Genomic DNA, 20,247 nt, shown 5'->3' with positions numbered 1-20,247 from the left:
ATAGAAGTTTGCACAAACATATGGCGAATGGCTTTTGTAGGAAAAAAAAAAAAGGAGGAAAAACTCTCTCCGTAGAGAGTTATTGTTTCACTACAATTTTAGATTTTCCAACATATGAATTATCATCTTCGGATGCAATGACATTCATTGCGTAGAACTGTCATTCTACATTGAATCTTCAAAACCTGCAAATGGTCCAATAGTTAACTAAGGAAAACATTTCCAATATGAAAAGTCATATCTATTTTAATTTGAATATCAATAGTTAAATCTTTTAAAATGAAGTTTACATACTCCAAAACCATATAAGAAGAATACTAGTAGGAAATATTTGCCATCCAAATAATAATAGTGGTAACAAAGACTTCCAATACAATTTCTTATGACCTTTGGGTAGACCTTAATACTTTATCATGATTAAGTGATACTAAACTACAACTAGGTGATAAAAAAGTGTAAACACTACCTCCTGCTGCTCATTTTTTTTTTTTTTAAAAAAAATAAAACTTTGATTCTAGTATCGTAGGAAGTCAGGACTTTGTAGTCAATTTTTGAATCAAAGAAAGGAAGGGGTAAATAAATAAAAATCCAGATTTGGCATTGGAGTGAACAAGGCACGTGTGATTTGTCCTACATTAGGGACCGGCACTTTGCCGCTTGCCCCCATTTCAAAACCAACAAATAAATCTTCATTTCCGCTTAACCAAACAAACTACTCCTACTTCTTTGATGATTTCTTCAACAATTTCAAGTATCAGAGAAAAATGGAATCAGATCTACGCCTCCTTGAAATCTCCGGCGAAGAAGATTCTCTACTCACGCCACTCCCTGATATGGACACCAATCCCAACGATTTCGCTTCAATTTCAAATTTCATTTCCCCAATGAGTCAGTTCTTCTACTTTTCTTCTCTTCCATTTTTGTTTCTTTCAAGTTTCACATTGCCATTTTCCAATTTCTATGGCTTGCTCCGTCTTTTTTTATTTTGTTTCAATTCGTTAATTCCCGCATTCATTACCTTGAGGGATTTGTAGCAGTAAGCAGTGAAGGAAGTGCTCAGATGCTGTAAAATGTTTTTTTTTTTCGAGAAGTTTTGGAGGTTTCATCTCGTTTAAATAAATCTAAATTTTTGTTTTATATGGAAATGAGTCGTAATGAGTTTGTAGGGTTAATTAGGTTATGCAGTTTTTGCCTACTTTCAGCAGTTATTCAATTCACTGTGTTACTTCAATCAAGTATATTAGGTTCCTGATAAAGGAGGAGATTAGCTATGCGTTGGCAACTAGTGTCTGTAGTCATACTTTGGTGAATACTATGAAACGAGACTAAGTAGAGGTGTAATTGATGCATAAGACCCTAACTATAGGCTTTGAGGTGAATTTGATTGATTGATTTGTATTATTAAGTCCGTCAGTAGAAATTTGATCTTTTCTTCTTTACATTTGGTATTCTGTGGCTCTTCTATTTTGTTGGTTGTATCATACATTTTTATTCAAAACTTCTGCTTTTCTGTTGGAGATGATATGCATTATGTTCTTCTTGATGGTTCTCATTTGCCTATGTTCCAGCTTGAAGCTGTTTAGTTTTCTGTTTGAAATTGAAACAGTTGGTGCCTTGAAGTAGAGGGGTAGTTATTTACAGATTTCATCATGTTGCAGGAGGGCTGGAGGTTCGGGTAGATCATGTAAAATCCGGATGTTCATCTCGTAGAGTTTCCAGCAATAAAGAAAATATCAATTCAGACAAAGCAGAAATGCCTAAACTGAGTGTGGAGCCACTGCACATGAAGAGGAAGAAGAGGAGCGGTGGTTGCAATTTGCGGAAAAGTTTAGCATGGGATAGAGCCTTTTCAACTGAAGAAGGTAATTTTTTACAGTACAGTATCTCCAGTATCAATGCAGAAAAATTTGTTAGATACTTCAGGAGATTGATATCAGGAAAAACCTACATTCTTTCTGTTAGGTGTTTTGGATCCATTAGAACTTTCTCTGCTTAGTGGTTCATTGGTTAAAACATGCGGAGAGGCCTTGTTTACCATCAATGAAGAAGAGCGAAATCCAACTTCAAATGACTCTCTGCATGATGCTAGTTCAGTTTATTTGAGCTCGAACAAAAAAAGTACGTTCAAAGGAATTCGAGCTGTAGCTTTAAAAGAAGAAAATCGGAAGGTCAGATCTCAGCTTAAGACTAGCAGTGATTCAGCTCATAAAATATGACCATGACTTCTGATGATGCTCATCTTATTTTAATTTGTTGTTTACTTGGTCTTTTGGATGGTTTCAGGCATCAACTAAAATACCAGTGTCTCACAATGGTAGAACTTTCTCCAAATCTAGTAGCTGTTCTCAACCTTTGTCTTCAGCTTCATATCCTTGCACATGTTAGATATATTTGAAATTCAACTATTTCCAAGTTGTTAGTTTTTTATTTTGCTATATTTGGAGTTTGTACAGATGAAGAGCCTTAATATTATTTTAGACTGAAAAGGCCTGCAAACATGAATCATGGAAAATCTGCAACCAAGGATTCCAAGTTACCAAAATGTCAAGTTTCAAAGCCAAATTCTTGTTCGTTGCCTACAAACTCTAAGAGTAGCATACCAAGAGCAAGTCATTTTAAGCATCAAGTAACTGATTCTGGTAATCTCTTCATTAGCTATTCATCTGGCTTCTGCTGAGCGTGATTGTTTCCATTTCTATCATGGAATGTATTCAAAATGTGCTGTAATATTATATTTTGCGAAAGTAACTTCCTTTTTTGGGTCACAGCTTAAAAGAGTACGTCATTTATATTCTAATTTCCTTTCTCATGCAGCTTTTGGTATTCAGAAAAATCTGGGATTAATGAGCTCCTCTAGAAAGTTGAGAAATAGCCAAGAGAAAGCAAAAGCTGATGCTGCACCTTTAAAGGATAAATCTTCATCATGCATTTTGAGAGGAAATGATGTAAGCTTCAGTTCAAGTTTAAGATCAATATTTTAGAAAAAACTGTGTGGTTAAGAACTTAAAAGTACTTTTAAATTCCAAAGATAAATTTTTATCATGTATTTTAATTTTAAGGAGAAATGACACAAGGGTTAGTTCAAGTTTTGAGCTCAATATTTTAGAAAAATTCGGTGTGATTAAGAATTGTTCAAATTTCAAGAACACAACACTAAAGAATTTAGCTTACATTCAATACATATGGTAGTTAACCAACAATATCAAATCCCCTCCTTTTTGCTGAATTCTAATTTGTGCAGGAGAAATCACCATCAAAATTACAGGCATCAATTGAATCTTCTCCAGTTAATAATTCTAGCAATACTGGCATGGAGATGAATTCGGATGCCACACTTCCATCTACCCGAGCACATTCATCTGAAAGTCATGATGTATGTTTACCATCTGTACTCCCTCTTCCTCACAGCACTCGTACTGCTGTTAGCAGTATGCCATACCTGCCCGCACAAGCCATGAAACCATCAGGTCTGCGGAGGCCCTCACCTTCCTTGGGATTTTTTCGTCAGGTATTACCAACAACCCAGCACTATTCTGGCAAAGCATTAGGTTCTTTTGTTTTAGGTGAATAGGCTGCTTGATGCTCATGCTGTAGCATTTCATTTTAAAGACATGACAACCAATATGGTGATTGCAGACAAAAGCTTCAGATACACATCGCTTGTTGAAAGTCGAGTCTAGTATGTGCCCATTGCAAAGGTCTGGTTATCTGAGGCCACCAGAGACACTAGCAAGGCAAGAAGGCAAGGACGACTTAGCAAATTTAAACTGTAAGGTACTAGGATCTGAATCGGAAAGCTCAACATCATCCTATAAAGTAATTAAAATAGGCTTGGAAGGAAACAGTGTAGAAAGAGTGAATATTCCAAAGTAGTGTTATTAAGAAGCTTGATATAGTCAGTGATAATTTCAGAGATCATGTTGGTAATTTTGATGAGCAAGTATTGGATCACATCAAGCACGAAGAAAAGAAGCTTCAGGATACAGAATTGCTGATGAACGGCAAGCAACATCCACCACAAATGGGAAAACTTGAATATATAAACAAAGATGGTAATCTCATGAACTTCATCCCTGGTTTTGTAGAAAATAAAGGCTCTGCTGGATCAGGTTTTAGAGATTCTCAGTTTCCACAAGCTAGCTACAATTCAGAATCTCTAGTTCTACATAGACTGGAAGATGGCAATCCAAATGAAACAGAAGAATCTGCCATTTCTTCAGTAATTGATGGTTTGATTTGTAACTCGCAGTATGGGAATATGATTAATTTAAGTGGGGAGGTGATGAAGGAAGGTTTCATGGGCGGCTGCAATAATTTAACTGGTGGAGAATTTGAAAAGGTCAAGTCCTTTGCAGTTGAAGATGACGGGATCTTTGATAATGATAAGTACATTATGAAGATTAAGAGTAATTTGAGCAAAGTCCAGAGAGAACTAATGAATATTGGAGGTGGGAGCTGTGAGCCCTTGAATCTCACAGGTTCAAACTTTAGTGAAGTAAAGATGGAAATGTCAGAAGTTGCATATCTGCATTCTCATAATCTGAAAGAAGCTTTTACCAGCAAGCAGATCACAGATAGAGCACAAACAGGAGGTTTAGTAGCAGATATCTCAAGTGAAACTTTATCTGGTGAAAATTGCGAGACTAATCCTGGTGGGCTTTCAATTTACTCAGAACATAAGTCCCAGGCTATTAGCGTATTGCATTCAAGTGGTCAGTCCCTTAGTAAACATGTTTGCATAGATCAAAGCCAAGATGGACAGATTGATGAAACTGGTTTATCCGCTCTTCCATATCGATCAGATGAAATTGGTTTTGATAGGTTTGATGTAACAAGTGCACAGACAGTGGTTGGAGAAGATCCTGCGGATATCATGTGTTCTAGCCCTGTCAAAATTACTCTTCCCGGAAATTGCAATCATTCAACAGATGAAGAAGTCAATCATGATAAGATTCTTGCAAATTCAACTACCTGTCGGGAATTTGGTTCATCGTCTAGTAGAACAAGAGATAAAATGGTATCAGATGTACCTGGTTCAATTGGCGAATGTAGGAAACCAATTATAGAGTCTGTATTGGAAGTGGTGGATGAAACTGAAATACACAATTCATTGAACTGTCACAATGAGGGCAATTTAACTTCCTCTATGGAATTTGGTTCATCTTCCGGGGGAACACAAAATGTAATTGGATCTGGTATACTTGGTCCAGTGGGTGAAGGTAACGAATTGATCAACAGTGTGCTCCTCTCCATAGGAATGGATGAATTTGAAATTCAAGATTCATCAAACAAGCCTAATGATGGTAATCAGACCATCACATTGAAGCTTGGTATGCTGTCTCCGGAAAGCTTGAAAGTTGAAGAGTCACACATGTGCAGCCATGCAGACTTCATCCCTTCCAGTCCAACAGAACTGGGGTGTCATATGGTTGTATTAGAGAGTCTTCATACTCCTCCAAAACTCAGAGATGCAAGACAAGCAAATGAAGTTGGAAAGACAATAAATGCCCTCACAAATATTATACAGATAGAAGATGCACACGTGGAGACATATAACAATGATGCTCAGTTGTTGCCTAAAAAAGCCCCTATCACTGTGGTGGAAGAATGTGAAAGCAGCAATTCCTTTGAGAATATTCGAGAAGCTTTTCCAGCACAAAAAAGTGTTGATGCAGGTGGATTAGAAAGCCCAAGTTTTCTGAACCAGGAGTCACCTCTGATTCATGGGAGTGATAATGATGCTGATGATCTGGATGCTATCCACTGTGTTGCGGGTAGACTATCATATCCGGCGGCAATTGAATCTTTATCTTTGGAATCTGATTTATCTGAGGGGACAAGTAAAAGCCATACAGCAAGTGTGCCAACTGATTGCATAGAACTTGTTGCAGGGGATCAGACCTCATCAAGAATCAGAATGAAGGTACATGACATGTTGAATGAAGATATTCTGGTGAAGGAATCTGAAACTGGTAAACTTAGTGGAAGTGAGAGTTCTCAAAATGAAATTTGCCACGGGCTGGAAGATACCGAGCAATGCACAAATGACGACACCATTTTTCCAGTGTAAGTATTGCATAAACTTTTCTCATTCCAAAGAACTCCTTCATTTTTTGTGGACTTAGCCTTTCACAAATTTCAATTCTTTTGGAGAATTGCTAAAATGCGTTTTGTTGATGGAAGCAAAAATGCTGAGAGCTGTCTGAAGAAAGGCAATCTTTTGATATTACCACCACGGGATGCAGTTCCATTTTCTGATGAATGGTTGGCAGCAATGGAAGCTGCAGGGGAGGTAATTTCTTTTTTTGGGAAAATGAGCTGTATTCTGTGATTTATTGAAGCCAAACATAATTAACTTTGAAGCATATTTTATTAATTCCACTCATCTTCAGTTTCCTCAAGAGCAGTTTGCCTCCACACCTTTATCCAAATCCTTTACTTATAGCAGGTGGTATTAAAGGAAAAACTGATGAGACATTAGCTGTTCATCATATTTCCTTTAGTAAAATAATAGAAGCTATCATTCAGTAATAGGTCCAGAACAATCGGCAAGCTTGACATCCTTAAATGTTGTGTTCTGAACCTTAGGTTAGGCAGTGACACAAATTTGGATTGAGTGTTAAGCTCGACTGCTCTAAATCTGTTGTTGGAGCATGATTTAGCAGAAAAGTAACCGAGTAACTGACTCTTGTGTTCTGATTCTACAGGATATATTAACGATGAAAGGTGGTGCTGTACAAAACTCACCCCAAGAGAAATCCTTGCCTGAGCCAAGCCCATGGTCTCCGGTATGTCACTATCTATACATGCTTCTTTTCTTGTTTGAGGTAGCCTATGCCATATCTAAATGTATGTCACAAGCTAGAATGAGAGTGCATTCAACTTTATTCTTAATTATAGTTAAACAGGTTATATGGCATATGCTACCAATTAAGTGAGAATTGATTCACTTTTGGTTGTACTACTTACAATATACTCTATGTGGTTTGGCCCTTCCGAGAACCTCACGCTTAACTGGAGCTTAGTGTACCATTTTGTTCCACAGATACATTTTGGTACTTGCTTAAAGGGGGCTTTACCTCACTTGTCTCTTTAGCTAGAAATCTTGATCAAAAAGTGATGAATAATGAAGTGGAAAATAGCGTGCTGTTGCATATATTTATATTGACTGGTTCTGCCGCATATTAGTTTTATTAAACTGTTATTTTTCTTTGACTTACAGGTGAAGAAGAAAAACAATCAACTTGGACCTTATGACTGCACAAAGTTCCACCACAATGGGCCTCCCGAGTCCTGATTCGTATTGACTAAACTTGGTCTCTTTCAAATTCTTTTATTCACCACCTAACATGTTCCTGGTGTAGACTAGATTGACACTGCTTTGCTAGAAAAGCTGATAACTGATACATTTCTCCATAGACACACGATTTATCCTTTTTATATGTAATTCTTTTACATCCACTTTAAAGGATTCCTTTTTTTTTTCTTTCATGTAAAGAGCAGTATCTCATTCATGGAAACTTGTATCTTTATTCCAAACAGTAAGCAATGCCTGGAAATCTCTTGCAGAACTTATGGTATCCATGCTTCTTGAATTGTACTAGTAAGTAGAATTTGCCATTCACTGGGTGCATCGGTTGGTTTTCATCTATATTCTTATACTTGTGGAAGGAGGTAAACGCAAGGTAACACGTGAATTTTGCTGATCCCAAGAAACAACAGACCCAGAAGACGGTATGCATTCCTTCCATCATTGATATTGTCTGGCAACCAAGTTGTCGTTCTCTGAACTAGATCACAGTAAAAATCAAATCTATACATACATAATTATCAATTTATCATACATATCTGTAAAAATCTAACTTCACCACATACTGGAAGAGTACACTAGTCATTTCACATTTTTATAGAAAAACAAACCAAACTTCACTAGCATTTACTGTCAAGCAACTTTAGCTTAGAGAAAAAATATGAGACTCTATAGCATTTGCAGTTAAGGAAATACATCTCTGACAGTTGACGTGCTTCCAGAAATTAAAAGAAAAACCAAGAAGCATATAGAGCTCAAACATGTAAAAAGTTCAGTGTCAATTGCTTTGTTCCAACCTGAAATAATAATATGTACTGTAATTCCAAAATCAGAAAGGGAAAAAAGAATATCACACAAATATGAATTAGCATATTGTAAAGTACAATGTTTATCTTTCTGCATTTTGATCAGCATGAGTAGGCTATCAATGTCAGCATTTCTGTCAGCCTGTTGATCTACATCTTCATTCGTTTCATTGGCCGCGATCCATCTTGATCATTATTCATTAGGACCTTGTTCATTAGCGGTTTCATCTTGATCATGATTCTCTTCTTTGCATTTCTATCTTGATCAGCATTAGCACCTGCATCTTGATCAGCTTTAGCGCCTACATCTTGAACATGATCCTGTCGATTTGCACCTCCAAAGAGAGAATCATGCAACGTTACACGACTCTTGTACATGAGCATGTCCCTGCCACACTAGAATTAACACCTTCCACAAAATATATATACAGACAATCTCAATTTGCAAATTCATAATTAGAAACTTACAATCTCATAAAGAATCTTCCTCTTATGAAATACTTGGACGGTAGGGTGGCTTCCCTCTGAAATAGAATCATAAACTCTGTATTTAAGAGAGAAAACAAAAGAGCAACAAAATAGTCTTGTTATCATGAAAACGAAATGATCTTTAATATTAGTATCTTACAAGTCTCCACCCGAGCAGCATATTACATTGGGTACAGTAAATATTGAGTGTGGTTAGGGTATTTCCATCTTCTTGTTGATGAAATTTTGGTTGGTCTAGTATAACAACATTAAACCTGAATATAATATAATACACACAACTCAGAAAAAAGCTTAATCAAATCACAATATTTCCGAATTATCGAAATCATGAGACTTACACTCTCTTAAAGTAGCCTCCATAATCTAAGTCCTGCACCTGGACAAGAAAATGAACATAATAAGTTGTTCTGTTCATAAGTCAAGAAAAGGCAACAGTACAAAATGAATATAATACTGGACACGTGCAATTCGAGCTTCACAATTACTGCAATAGATGTAATCACGATGACCGAAAACTAGTGGATCATATACAGAATCTTCTTGCATTGTATCAAATTTGTGAATCAACCTGTTTCTTCAACTAAGAACAAAGTGGAAGAGGAATTATCAATGGAAAAAAGACTTAAAACTGATTGTGAATGTAACAAGAACAGAGCTAATGGAAAATGAGAATTCAACAAAGTAAGATAAAAATTGAAATTAATGGGATTGAGAAGAGAGTGTTAGTATAGAAAAGTGAGTTCTTGATTCTTGAATCCAAATTGACCAAGTGCTTTGTGTTGACAGTTAATTCAAAAAAGGAGGGAAATTCAACTCTTTTTTTTCTTGACAGGATTTTACAATTTACCCCTAAAAACTTGTCATATTGACATTCATATGCACCGACTTAAAAATGTGTAAAGAATAAAATACCTTATGTTTTCTTTTCTTTTGCTAATGAGAAATACAGTTATGTTTCAATAATGCTACCGTGGGATGATTTTGATCTCAAAAATCAGAAACAGATTGGGAGACGGGAGTTGTGTATTATTGTATTTATGTATTGAATCCATTACGAATTTAATAATTTTGATTCACATTTGATATTTGTTTTGAGAAATTCATTGAATATGTACAAATTATTAAATTAGAACAAAATAATATATTAAGGACTAATATTCTAAATACATAAGCTTTAAATTCAGACTCAATCCCTAATCACAAGTTCATCGAAAAAAGGTAAAAAATTAGACTAATGTGTCGAAATTGGTAAAATTTCCCTCCTCCACCTACTGGTCCGCAATTGCCCTTAATATCAATTTTTGAGTTAAAAATGTCTCTCCTTCCATTTATTAAAACACGATTTCTCTTTACGATTTAAAATGTCCTTTCTAACAAAATAAATAATAAAGTGATATATGTGTGGTTTCAATTAACTAGGTAGATCCCTACTTATTGTTTTTGCCTGTCTACTTGCCGATGTGCTATCTCTACTCGTAGCTTTGCACAAAAAACAAACAGACAGCGGGATGTGATAATATAAACCAAAAACTTTTGCTCAAAAATTCACCTCCCAAATTTACCGGGGAACAAAAAGATGATTTGTCTCTTTTTGGGGGGAACAAAATGAACTGTTACCCTTAATGCATTGGCCTGTACACTAACTAATGGGAAAATAAACATGTTTGTCTCTTGCTAAAAGTCAACAAATAAAAAGCCAAAAAAACCAATGTCAGCAATTTTATCTTTTTATCTTGAAAATAGCCATGAATTGAGATTCATTGCTTGTTCAATGTTTACATAATGAATCCAGGACTATTTCATTTGGACTAATTTCCATCTACTTTGTCGGTAGAATCATTCACTTCCTTGTCAACAGTTTTATACTCGTACAATGAAGCACATACAACATAATACACAAAGTTTAAAGCTCCTAAAACACTAATCACCCAGAAAACATTATCCAACCTACCATTATTTATATTCTCAGGCAACCATCCTGTCACTTTTTGAACCAAATCCATCACCCCATTCCCTAGATAAAATGCCACTCCCATAAAAACCGCCACAACCGCGGTAGACGTGCTTTTCAACGACCCTGGAAATTCTTGGTAATAAAATCCGACGTATCCTGGAGAATGAAAAGCTAGCCCAATACCTGAAATAGCTAGTTGTGGTGCCAGCCAGAAGACTGACATTGGCACCACAACACTATTTTGGTGGTGGGATTTGTCCAATTTTATCCTCTTTGACTCTACCAGGGCGGATAGGACCATGCTGACGACCGTCAACACGTGTCCTATCCCAACCCGTTGGAGCGGTGTCAGAGAAGTACGGATGCGTTTAGTTAACAAGGGGGATAGGACTCGGTCCATGAATGTTATTGTTATGCACGTGGAGATCATCGTGAAGACTATAACAGAACCAGCTGGGATTTTGAAATTCGATCCTAAATGCCGGTCCATTTTCAGGGCCTGGAGGGTTGCTAAACTGGTTTGTATGACTAGTGGGGTGCATAGAAGCAAACCAGTAGTCCATATTGGAAAAAGCTTTATCAGGATTTTGAGATCTTCTACTTGTTGCACTGTACATAGTCTCCATGGCTCAGCAGCAACTCTGTCCGGTTTCTTATCTCCTTCTGTGATCAAAGCTGCTCTGTTCAGGAACCTATTAAAACACACAACACATTCATTTTTCGACTTTTGGACTATAAATCACCTAAAACAACAGGAATTAGGTGTATCGACGGTCTCTAATCCACTAATCCTATTTAATGAGGTATTATTAAGAAATTTATATACTTTTGAACCATTATTTAGTGTAGGGAGAGTGTTGTTATACCTGAAGAATTTGCTAGGATTTGTGAGGTCATGAGCACTTGTTGCACTGTCCTGTTTTGTCATGCCATGATAATAATCTTCATCTCCTAATGACAACGGTTCTCTATGCTTCCTGATAGCAGCAACGGCAACTCGAGCCAAACTCATGAAAGGGCTTTCTTGTTGTGCCTCAATATGGCGATAGAAACAGTGTCCAGACAAGAAAATAGCCAAGCCAAGTATGTTGAAGGTGACACAGATGGCGAACCCAAGTACCCAACTAACGTTGTCCTCAATATACAAAAGGACTGTGCTACCAATGACATTAGATGTGTAGAGCGCAAAAGTATACCAATTGAAGAAAATCGCTTGATGATTTGGCTTATGAAATTGATTCGCTCCCATTGATCCAATGGTGAAACGTGTTCCTCCGTTTCCCAAATATGCTAGAGCTAAAGCTGCATATAAGATTGTAAGATGGAATGTTGATGCATTTCTGCACTCATTTGAACCATCAAAGCATTTTGGAGGCCTCAATGTGTCAATGACTGCTGTGAAGGTGAGAAGCAACACTCCCTACAAGCCAATTTGAGAAAACAAAACAGTATATTGTACATTAGATTAGTTTAATTTCTATGCATGATCAGGCTGTCTAAAGATGGCTACAAGTAACGGCTTATAATATATAAGTAGAAAAATAAAGCAAGCAAGTTCTGACAAGCTATATTTTGTATAACGACTACGATACAGCAAATTTCCTCAGTAATAAAGCAAGCAACCTGCTACAACCCGCTAAATTCTACTCATTAAAAGATGTTGAGCTGAGCCTGTTATACAAAGTTCTATGAAATTAATGCAGAACAAGATATATTTTGCAGAAATTAAAATATCCATGACTGAAAAAGGGCAGTTCAGTGCATTAAACTTTTGCTATGTCCATTCTTTCATTTTAGTAACTAGTAAGCCATATCTCTATGTAGTCCGGGGCGGAGCCAGATTGGGCGTAGGGGTTCATCCAAATATCTGAGGCGGAAATTGTACTATTATATGATTAATATTGTTTTTATGTATATCTAAGAGATGTTGTATGTTTATTTTTTAGTATTTTGAACCGTCTTACTAGAAATTCTGCTACGTCACTGCATGTAGTAACATGACTTAGCCGAAAAAAATTTGACGGGTATAAAAGTTAAAACTATGAGTCAATATTTGGTTCAATTTGTTCCAACTCAACTCACCACAGGTAAAATTCCAACTATCAAATTAATGATTCATTAATTTATTAACTCAACTTATTTTAATTTGGTTCGATATGCTTATTGAACTCTCATTTTGAGACTGACTAAAAGTTCCAACTCCAAGCTAGTGCATATTCTGTAAAGTATGTCCTACAGGAGAAATATTATTATTGTGGTCATATATTTATTATTAAAGATAGGTATAAGTGCTTGAATAATATTGGTCGTGAAATCATTTTTCTGTTGAATTTTGTGTCAGTTTTTGTTGTAACAAATTGCTCTACTCCATATATATACACATCAACATGGATATTGTGCTACTCATGTAGGGCCAGCCCTCATCTAAGCGAAAAAAAAGATGGATAACTCTGTTGGAAAGCATTATTATTAATTAATAATAAGTGAGAGATACTCTAACTTACATAGCAATTGCCTAAAAAGCCGCAAACAAAGGAAGTATGAGTCAGAGAAAAATAAATGATGACGTGGCGCATGTTGAGTGAAAAGAGGCTACTCCAGACAGTCTCTTTTTCTTATGAATATGTGGTGCAAAAATAATTTAAAATTCCACCAGGAACTTAAGTTTATCTACAATATTATTAATATTTTAAATAGAATATTACATCTCTATGAGCTTTTTTTCTGAATAAATGTGAATCAATATGAGTAAATGTTATTAAATATATGTCAAATAAAAAATATGTCAATTTTTTTAGATTTACTAAAAAAAAATGTATATAGAAAATTCAAATTATATGTAATGTATTTTGATTAACTGTCTGAATACATGTTAAATTGCTTCTATCGAAAAGTTTTGACTCCTATTTTAAACAAAAAAAATGTGAATCTTCACAAAAACCATTACGGAAATGAGTTAATAGCCTAAAATATATCTCCTTGTAATTATATATCAATATTAATTGAAATATATATAAAGTTTTACGAGTTATTAATTTAATTTAAAATATAACAAATGATAAACTTGTCTATGCTATGGTGTTACATTTGAGAACATGGGCGATTTCTTTTTAATAACTTGATAAAAATACATTACATATATTCAAATGTTCAATCAAAACAAATTATAACTAAATATTTTTAACAAATTTTACTCACAAATTTAAAGAATTGTCCACATTTGCGGCTCATAAGTAAACAACTATCTTAGCAATATAATGATGAGATAATAGTGGCTTTCTGTTACTCATGAACTGACGTCTTTTGGCATCAAAACTACCACACGATTTATTTTTTAAAAAATAGAATTTGATTTTAATTTGCAATAATAGATTAGTTTTTTCCTTCGTTTTTATTTTTAACTATTTTCTTTTAAAATCACAAATTTTAACTAATTTGTATCTCTTAAATTCTATGTCCAAGACTCTAATCAAATCCTACTACCTAAATTTAGACGGAAAGTGTCAGTCACCATTACGAATTAATTTACTTATAATCACCTTAATAAATATACCTAACCGTATAACAAATATTTAGACAGCCGATGCATATATAACTAAATAAAATCCCCAAAACTAAGTATCCCCCCTCTGTCCCACCGCTGTCCCAATATACGTAACATTGCTTTTTTAATATGTTCAATTTTTCTTTTAAAAAAAACTCTTTTATAATTAAAAAATAATTTAATTCTAAAAATTATGTTTTTATTATAAATAAATAATTTATAATTATGTACAAAATGAAAAAATTAAACCACAAATTTAAAAAATATTCCTTTTTTTAAAAAAAATCTAATATCACGTCACTGTCAACTAAATTGAAACGGTGAAAATAGTAAAATTCAAAATCAATAAGCCGACTTCCCACAAAACCGATCATAACATAAGATAGAAGCTACCTATTTCTTGGGAAATGAAATGACAAATACTTCATTGTTTCAACTTCCGTTTTACAAAAATATACTTTTTCACATATTAGTATTTTTTTAATTTAGTAGATATTTTTATACATTTGATATATTGTTAATTTAATATCATAAAATTTTATATCAAATTAAAATAAGTCAAGCAAATTGAAATAAACACACGAAGTATCTTTGAATGAATTTCACAAACGAAAAAAAAGAGAGGAGAAAGTCGTTACCAGCAAAGAGATGAAAGAAGAAATCCATATGACGGAGAAACAGCCGAGAAAAGAATCAGCGACCACAGCCCCCAAAATAGGAAAAATAGTGCTGCACCCATTAGCCATGTTGTACACTTTAGCAGCACTCACACTATTCATATTGAATTCTTCTATCAAATACACTATTAAGTTGTTATTCCATCCTGCTGCTGCCAATGATAATCCTGCCATACTCCCTAATCAAATTTCAACACCACCGTCAGCGCGCAAAATCAGAATTTTCACTATACATATAATAATAATAATAATAATTTAAATATATAAAAAAAATTAATCTTATATATACAGTATAATTTTTCATTCAGATAGATAAGGGAAGAAAGAAGACCTATGATGAAGGGAAATGAAATCCAACCGCCATTGTTGTTGGTGTTGGTAGAAGAGTGGAGATGATTTGGTGGTGCTTCATTTACAAACGTCTGGACTGATTTCTCCATTGCTGCATTAATTATTAACTCAGCTACCTCTTTATATATCCTCTCTTTTTAGTTTCTCTAGGACAACTTGGATATATACTAGTAGTACTAATTATATATATACTTTTTTTTTTATTTGTGTTGTGCTTGTTGCCTTGGGATATATAGTAGCAAAATTAATTTTAGTAGTGTATTCTGTTTCCAAAGTTTGGGGTAAATTAAATTTTATAAGTTGAATACACTATCTTATCACTATGTCTTTTGGATGCATACGACAAAAGATGCCACTATGTTTAATTTCCTCCTCCCTGTCAAATCAAGTAGTATTTGTATTTTAACTGTTAAATAAAAAGAGGAAAGTGTATCTTTTATATTTGGTAAGTTTTAAAATTTTAATATTTAGTCAAAAAGTTTAAGATTACAAACATAAATATTATATATTTTTTAAATTTAATTTTTTTTGAGATTCAAAAAATCTCTCTTTTTATTTTAAACTTAATATCTAATTAATTAAAGTAAGATATTTAAATGGTGACAAAAATATTTTTAAAAGTTGAATTAAAAAAATTACTTTTATAAAGATTTTTATTTATAATTTCTTATGTAAGTTTTACCAACTTCCTATAAAAAGAATTGAACTTACAGATAAAGTCACTCAATTATTCAGTACTTCATTATATTAAAGTCATTAAATAATATATTGTAAGAAAAAAACTATTCAACTAAAATCTAGATAAAATTTTATCTTTAAATATCTATTTAATTATTAATGGTAGAGCAAATTAAGGGCCAAAATCATAGGGATAAAGACCTACTGGCTATTAAGGTCTAAGAGTCAATTTGAATTGATTTAAAAGTTGGTCAAACATACTTTCAAGTCATTTTTAGCTTTTGAGAGAGTTGACAAAGTTTAAAATAACTTAAAATAAATTTTAAATGACTTAAACAAATATTAAAAGTCAAAAATTACTTTTTAAGTTAAAAGTTACTAAAGTTTGACTTTTTAAAAATTGTTTTTTTTTTAAAAAATAAATAAAACCAAACGGGTTCTAGCATGATTTCAAATAATTGGATTGATTGAAGTTGAATTTTATTTGGACAGAATTTGATTTTTTCATGTTGTATTTCACTAAAAGCCTCATAAATTTGAGAAAACTATAAAAACTTTTCCAACTCTTATATAATTTTATTGAATAAGCAAATTATAGTTCATAAATAATGTAATTAGCTCTTGACACTATGTGATTTATATAAATTATACATCAAAATATCATAAGATGCGCCAAATTAATAAATTGTATGTCTTTATGTTCATTTAATAAATAAATATTTGTGATTACATTTTATTACAAACTTTTAATTACACATAATTTTACAAAATTTTACGAATTTAATAAATCAATAATAGTAGTATAATAGTAGTATCTAGCTATTCCTTAACAAATTCATCCACGTGAGTCATGAGTCTCTTTCAAAAATATAAATTTATGAGTTAAGTTTTAGATTTTAAAAAATTAAAATGACAGTTTGAAATTCCATTTTTTAAAAAAGAATTTGAGATTAAAGTTGAAGTTGAATTTTTTAAATAACTTTTATAAATAAATGCAAATTTAAAATCGCACGAACAGTTAAGAAGAGGAATTGCAAGAGACATGTTATATGGTATTTAAATAAATTAAAGCTAAATGACTTTGATTAAGGAAAAAATGTTCAGCCACGCTGTGAACTGTAGTGTTGTTGCAAAAAATACTTTTATGATTTTTTTGTGAGATGTGAGTAAGGTGAGTGATTTTATATTGCAAATAGTGATTTAGTTATTTCGGTACAGTAAAATAAAAATTAAATTATTAACTATCAAATGAACTTCTTGTAATAAATAACATTGGTAATGGAATAACAGCCCTACCTTATGATTTTCGAATTTATTTTTATTTTAACTCGATCGTTTATAATTATGAGGAACGCTTCCCGAGGCAAAAATTCCTTGCTCGGCCTTCCCTGATAAAGATGGTATAATTTTTAATTTGTTTTAACCAAAAAAATTGTATATGTGCCTTTTTCAATCAGCTGCTTATTGTTAATTTCAAAACTTATGTTTAAATTAAAATACGATAATTTATGTACGAAATTAAGTTTACCACTCAAAAAACTTTTCAATATTAACATCTGAGTAGCAATAAAATTGAAAGGGTACCTTCTTTACTCCATAAATTCAACTATATATATATATATATATCCTTTGTAAAAACGTTTTGTCGTTCTCTTTAAATGGAATTAATATCTCAAAATGTCACTCAACTTTCAGAATTTATCAATTAAAGTCATTGAACTTTCTTTTGTATCATTAAAATCACTAAACTTAAACATTTGTATCATTAAAATCACCAAACTTAGACATTTCTATCAATAAAATCACTCAATCAAATTTATCACTAAAAAAAGTATTGGCATAGCAAAATGAATTATTATTTTTATATCATGTAAATATGAATCTCACAAATAAATAAAATTAAAGAAATCTCATTAAGAACTTTTCACTTCCTCTCACATTTTTTTTAAAAAGAAAAACAACTAAAATGTATGTCCGAAAACGATTTCAAATTTCAAACCTTATTTATCAACAATTTTGAAAATTAATTTATTCAAGCTCAAACAAATCTAACATTAGCAAACAGTGGAATTACGAAGGAAAAGTAGATCTATACCTATTATATATAGCAAGAAACATCTAAATAAATTACACGTTGAAGAACTTAATTAGTAATAATACTTATCTGTTCTATTTTGACATTTGTTTATTGTTTTTCTTCCTGTTTTGGATTTAATTTGTTGTTTTGCTGAAGTACTTGTACTCATTTTTTTTTATTAAGGAGGCAAACTAAATATTATGGTATTACATTAATACCAAAATATGTTTCACTAAGAATTTTTTTCATTTATTTATTAAATTAAGACATAAACTATACAATAATATCATAAAAAAATATTTGTTTTCGTGATTAAGTCTGTCCGAATTTTTTTAATAAGTTTTCTTTAATTTTATCTATTTGTGGGTTCGTGTTTACCTGATATAAAAATATACAAGTAATTTATTTTGCTATGCCAATATTTTATTTAATAATAAATTTGATTGAGTGATTTTATTGATAGAAATGTCTAAGTTTAGTGATTTTATTGATACAAAACAAAGTTCAATAATTTTGCTAGATAAATTCTCAAAGTTGAATTACCTTTTGAGATATTAACTCTAAAATCAGCAGTAGCACATTCTTTTTTCCTTCCAGTCGCAAATTACTTAAAATTATAATGGGACATGCTATCCGATGGATATCGCTTGATATGACATTTTGCATGCTATCGATGATAAGATGCTCCACAATCAACCAATCAATTAGTGACAGAGTTCAAATTTTTATAAAATTTTAAAATATATATATAAAAGAAGTCGAGGAGTTTATATTAAAATTTTAATTTTAATATTATACATATAATATAATTAGTCGCTTGAAATTAATAGATTCAAATGAAACTCCTTAACCTTATTTAGCTCTGCCTTTGCAATCAACAAACTAAGATTAGAGTCTGATCATATGTAATAATATAAAATTTACATAAAAATTATTGAAATCACCGTAAATTCACGAACCTAAGCGCTCTAGATCTGGCCCTAAAACGTTTTGTCGTTCTCATATATGGGATAAACTCACCACTCACTAATTTCCTATATATATTGCGGTGTGTGTGTAATCCGACATGTTATCTGATCTGACACTTGCACTATTCTTTTCGGCACAAAGCAATAATCCATGTATTTATTTTGTTTTCTTAATTATTTATAAAAAAAATTATAATCTTGCCGTGAGATATTCCAAAAATAAATACATTTAAGCATTTAACTAAAAGAATTATGTCATTTATTAATAGATTTTTATATAATCAACGTAGCTTTTAATTGTTACTCAATGCGATTATTCATCTTTCTTGAAAAAAAAGAAAAGAAACTACTATCTTGTTGCTTGTTTGTCAACAACATACTCAGCGTAATCTGAAGATGATAGTATGCATGCAGATCTAATCTCTATCTTTGTCGAGATAGAGAGGTTATGACATGGGCTAAATGAGTGATTCATGAGAGTGGCGTGGTTGTTTAAGGAGATGGGGAATTATTAGAGGAGCTAAATGAGCATGTAGCTAGTTTGGTTGTTGTGGACTTATCAGGAAAATGACAAAACGAACAATGTTTGTTGCTACAGTACATAATGAGGCACAACATACACTGACAATTGACATTATCTATCTTCTATACATAGGAAAATACAGCTCTATGGGCTTACACACCACTACTGTATGCTTGCTCGCACGTCTCCATAAATCATGTTTTGTATCTGAAATCATTCAAAGGGCCCTAGCTTTCATAACTTATGGATTCATAAAGTATTTTGAACAGATTTCACATGGTTATTTTTTAAAAGATATAAGGGGAAGTGTCTTTTAACTTATTTGAAGAATTATTTTCTCTAAAATATCAAATTTTGGAGCCTCTTAGACCTTAGTTTGTGGTTTAAAATATTAAATTTACGAGTAAGCATTTTGGAACTTCCTTAAATTCCGCTTCAACCGAGCATATATATTGAAAGGATATTATAAAAATTAGTAACTTCTATGTTGAAGTCTTCCCTTTAGAAAGCTGGGCGCCTTGAATTTGGGAGTTTTAGAACGTCCAAAAAGGTTTATATTTTGTATCATCGCCTTAATTAAGGTGCACGACTCATATATAGTTCTGGTATTTGGGCCCAATTTAGGTCAAGATTCATGAGACAGAAAAAGAAAAAGTACGTAATTAGACATATTTCACTATCATAAATATTATTATTATCTATATTTTTAAAATATTACGTATCTTACCATTAATTTAGAGATCCCTACGTATCTTACACTTAGATACATGTATTTTTGCTACAAGATACACAAAATAGGTAGAGAGGCGAGCGAGATTGGGGAGGGAGGCGAGCGAGATTCGTAAGTATCTCAGATACATGTGAATCACAC

At 32.7% G+C, this 20,247-nt stretch overlaps 3 protein-coding genes across 3 annotated transcripts; 1 reads left to right on the top strand and 2 right to left on the bottom strand.

Annotated features, from left to right (window-relative positions):
* The first annotated feature begins 656 nt into the window (after window positions 1-656).
* LOC125875053 (uncharacterized) lies at window positions 657-7,484 on the top strand. Its single transcript, XM_049556122.1, is given in 12 exon segments — window positions 657-888; window positions 1,659-1,862; window positions 1,963-2,168; window positions 2,284-2,368; window positions 2,481-2,639; window positions 2,815-2,945; window positions 3,242-3,508; window positions 3,637-3,867; window positions 3,869-6,066; window positions 6,184-6,292; window positions 6,708-6,788; window positions 7,223-7,484. Coding segments are annotated over 12 exon segments (3,870 nt in total). The 5' UTR covers window positions 657-764; the 3' UTR covers window positions 7,298-7,484.
* A 751-nt stretch (window positions 7,485-8,235) lies between these two features.
* Window positions 8,236-9,150, bottom strand: LOC125875276 (uncharacterized). The gene is made up of 5 exons (XM_049556380.1): window positions 9,043-9,150; window positions 8,943-8,980; window positions 8,744-8,858; window positions 8,584-8,639; window positions 8,236-8,503 (listed from the first exon to the last, which is right to left on the bottom strand). The coding sequence occupies exons 1-5, from the start codon at window positions 9,148-9,150 to the stop codon at window positions 8,266-8,268; spliced, it is 555 nt and encodes a 184-aa protein (XP_049412337.1). The 3' UTR covers window positions 8,236-8,265.
* Window positions 9,151-10,346: 1,196 nt separating this feature from the next.
* LOC125873406 (protein NRT1/ PTR FAMILY 2.3-like) lies at window positions 10,347-15,342 on the bottom strand. The gene is made up of 4 exons (XM_049554342.1): window positions 15,111-15,342; window positions 14,741-14,958; window positions 11,425-11,978; window positions 10,347-11,250 (listed from the first exon to the last, which is right to left on the bottom strand). Exons 1-4 carry the CDS (start codon window positions 15,217-15,219, stop codon window positions 10,413-10,415), a joined length of 1,719 nt encoding a protein of 572 aa, XP_049410299.1. The 5' UTR covers window positions 15,220-15,342; the 3' UTR covers window positions 10,347-10,412.
* Between the last annotated feature and the right edge of the window lie 4,905 nt (window positions 15,343-20,247).

The sequence above is a fragment of the Solanum stenotomum genome, chromosome 8 (genome assembly GCF_019186545.1).
Source record: "Solanum stenotomum isolate F172 chromosome 8, ASM1918654v1, whole genome shotgun sequence".
NCBI classification, from domain to species: domain Eukaryota; kingdom Viridiplantae; phylum Streptophyta; class Magnoliopsida; order Solanales; family Solanaceae; genus Solanum; species Solanum stenotomum.
Note: the sequence above shows the minus strand (reverse complement) of the source record. Positions and strands in the feature narration are given on the sequence as shown.